Source organism: Limulus polyphemus, unplaced genomic scaffold, assembly GCF_000517525.1.
Source record: "Limulus polyphemus unplaced genomic scaffold, Limulus_polyphemus-2.1.2 Scaffold2355, whole genome shotgun sequence".
Classification (NCBI taxonomy): domain Eukaryota; kingdom Metazoa; phylum Arthropoda; class Merostomata; order Xiphosura; family Limulidae; genus Limulus; species Limulus polyphemus.
The window spans coordinates 175,490-177,986 of NW_013667965.1; the positions used below are offsets into that span (position 1 = coordinate 175,490).

Consider the following 2,497-nt stretch of genomic DNA (forward strand, 5'->3'; position numbering starts at 1 on the left):
AAGATATTGTTCTTGCTTATTCAATAAGGAGTTTTCACAAAAATTCTATTATAGTACCCGAGTCAACAAATGTCCTCTTTAATGATTTCTAATATTTCCTATAAATCAAAATATTCCAACGATACATGATAAGTTACCTTTTAAGTTCCCTGATGTGATTTATCAAATCATGATCATCTCCAAGATGGCAGCTGGTTAAGTCGAGATCAGTTACGTAAAGTGTTAATTGAATAATGGGATCACAGTATTCATTAATCATAACAAGGTTTTTCTTAACCACCAATGATGAAAGCACCTGTTCTTTGTAGGCGTTAACAAATAACTGGATCAGTTTTGTTATAACTGCTTCTGGCCCTGTAAATGCTCCCAAGTGAGCAGTCAGTTCAAACAAAAATTCTCCAATGAGATCTGGAAATCCTATCAGAGATTCAACATTTAAGATGTTTTTTGCAATAAAATTCAACGAGTAAGAAAACAGAGTTGGAACAGAACTTTTGCTTCTAACACCTCTGTTCCTTTCACCTGCAGGCTTAAGACTACTGCATGAAATACAAAACTGTGAATACAAACTGCTGGAAAGATTACTGCAACAGAAAAACTGATGTTCTGCTACTTCATTTCTAACCATAATATGGTCTGGACGATAACATGGTATCAATTTCTCAGACTTTTCATTTCCTACAAGTTGTAATTTTGAGAAATGGCCCTCACTAAATGTGTATACAACTGGTGAGAAAGTACTTTCATATTCCATAACAAAACTTTTTGCATAAGCTTATAACAGGATCTTTCCTTATATTTCATTGATATTGTTCAGTTCAGATCTACAAATGTAGAAGTAGATATAAGTTATTTGAATGGGATAAATCACAAGTAACAGGTTTAATCCTAAATATATCTTTAAGTTTTCATATTAAAAAAAAACATACTAGCAATCATAACGAATTTAAAAAGTAGAAAAGTCATACATAATTCTTGTTTTCCTTACTGTTACTTCATTGATATCTAGCCTTACTTTTCAAAGATAAAGTATCCAATTACACACTTTCTCACATGCTGTCAGCTAAAGTACAACATTGGTAATTATAAACATCTTATAAGGTCAAATTTACAGATTCTCATATGCGACTTCACCGGCCTTTAAGATGTTTAATACTCTATTTTCCTCGCAGATATGATGCTTGTCTTGTTAGTTGATGAATATGATGTACACTGGGGAGAGCTTGCAATTCACTTAATCAGAAATCAGGACTGTGCAGGGTACCATCAAGATTTTACTAATGGCCTAAATCAACAAAAAAACAAAATAAAGGGTGAATCAATAACTACAGAAAAAATAAAATCATGTTAAAACTGTATATTTTCATTGATTTCATGTGAGAAAAAATATATAAACATAAAAATGACACTACAGGACTTTTAAGAACACAATTTTTATTAACATTAATTCCATTGATTATTAATAATCAATCACTAATGTGTTATCAAAAAGCATGCTCTGGTTTATTAAGATTAACTTTTTCCATTCTGTTATTTGTTGTCATAACATACATGTTAGTGAACATTTTTACTAAGAAATAAATTTTATAAACCTATTCGAGCATTGGTAAAGCAAAACAAGTTTTGCAAACTAATTTCAACATTGTTACAACAAAATAAGTTTATTTTCATAATTCAGGACCTTAACTTTATCTTGAGTATAACCACCATTTCCACGGAGGTGTAAAAAAAGAAAATTATAAATATGATATACTGATTAATGTGCACTACAGAACATTTCATCAATGTAACAAACAAAGGTTCCTTTTTTTGTTCTGGCCTATATCCTTGTCATAACATTGAACTAGGAGTTTTAACCCAAATGTTCAACTATCACAATAATCAGTTTTAATTTTATGTTTATAAAGTTCTAAGTTTCCAGCATTGTACCACTAAGGGTACAGTGATATATGTAGTAATATCACATATATGTTTTTCATTGTTACCCAACTGCCACAGAATGAGCTTCAAATTTCATTTACTGTCAGGGAAACATGCAAATATTTTCCTTTTTTTTATTGAAAATTGCTACATTTTTATACAAGTTTTACATTTGAAACAAAATATCCCCAATATATTAATCTGTGAAACTAATTCTACTTCTGATTTACTTTTTAACCCTAAATGTTTCTGACTAAAGGTTAAAATACTCAAAATTAACAAAACTAAGTTCTATGTAAAAATTATACAAAAGATCATGTGATGTGATAAACAAGGGCAATGTCCATATTTCTGCAATAAGATATAGATAATAACTGAACTGGTTTGGATCTTTCAACTCATTTCTTATATAGAGCTAGTGGTAATGGTCTTACCATCTCAAAAATCATTTATCTATTAGGCCATCAAGAAATTAATGTCATGTTTTGGAACACTTTCATTAACCACCACCCCCAAAACGTCATGTTAGTGTAGCCTATATAATGTGTAAAGTTTAGTATGCTCTAATACCTTATAG

The 2,497-nt window shown here is 30.2% G+C and overlaps 1 protein-coding gene across 2 annotated transcripts in view; it reads right to left on the bottom strand.

Moving 5' to 3' along the window:
- The window catches only part of LOC111087598 (leucine-rich repeat-containing protein 42-like), a 23,025-nt gene that overhangs the window by 14,694 nt on the left and 5,834 nt on the right, over window positions 1-2,497 (bottom strand). Inside the window, exon 1 of one of the 2 annotated variants that reach the window (XM_022394789.1) lies at window positions 138-816. The exons of the other annotated variant lie outside the window; for it this stretch is intronic. Within the exon in view, the coding sequence (XP_022250497.1) occupies window positions 138-754 (617 nt within the window). The 5' untranslated portion in view covers window positions 755-816. Of the gene's footprint in view, window positions 1-137; window positions 817-2,497 lie in introns of those variants that run through there. 2 annotated transcript variants of the gene reach the window in all.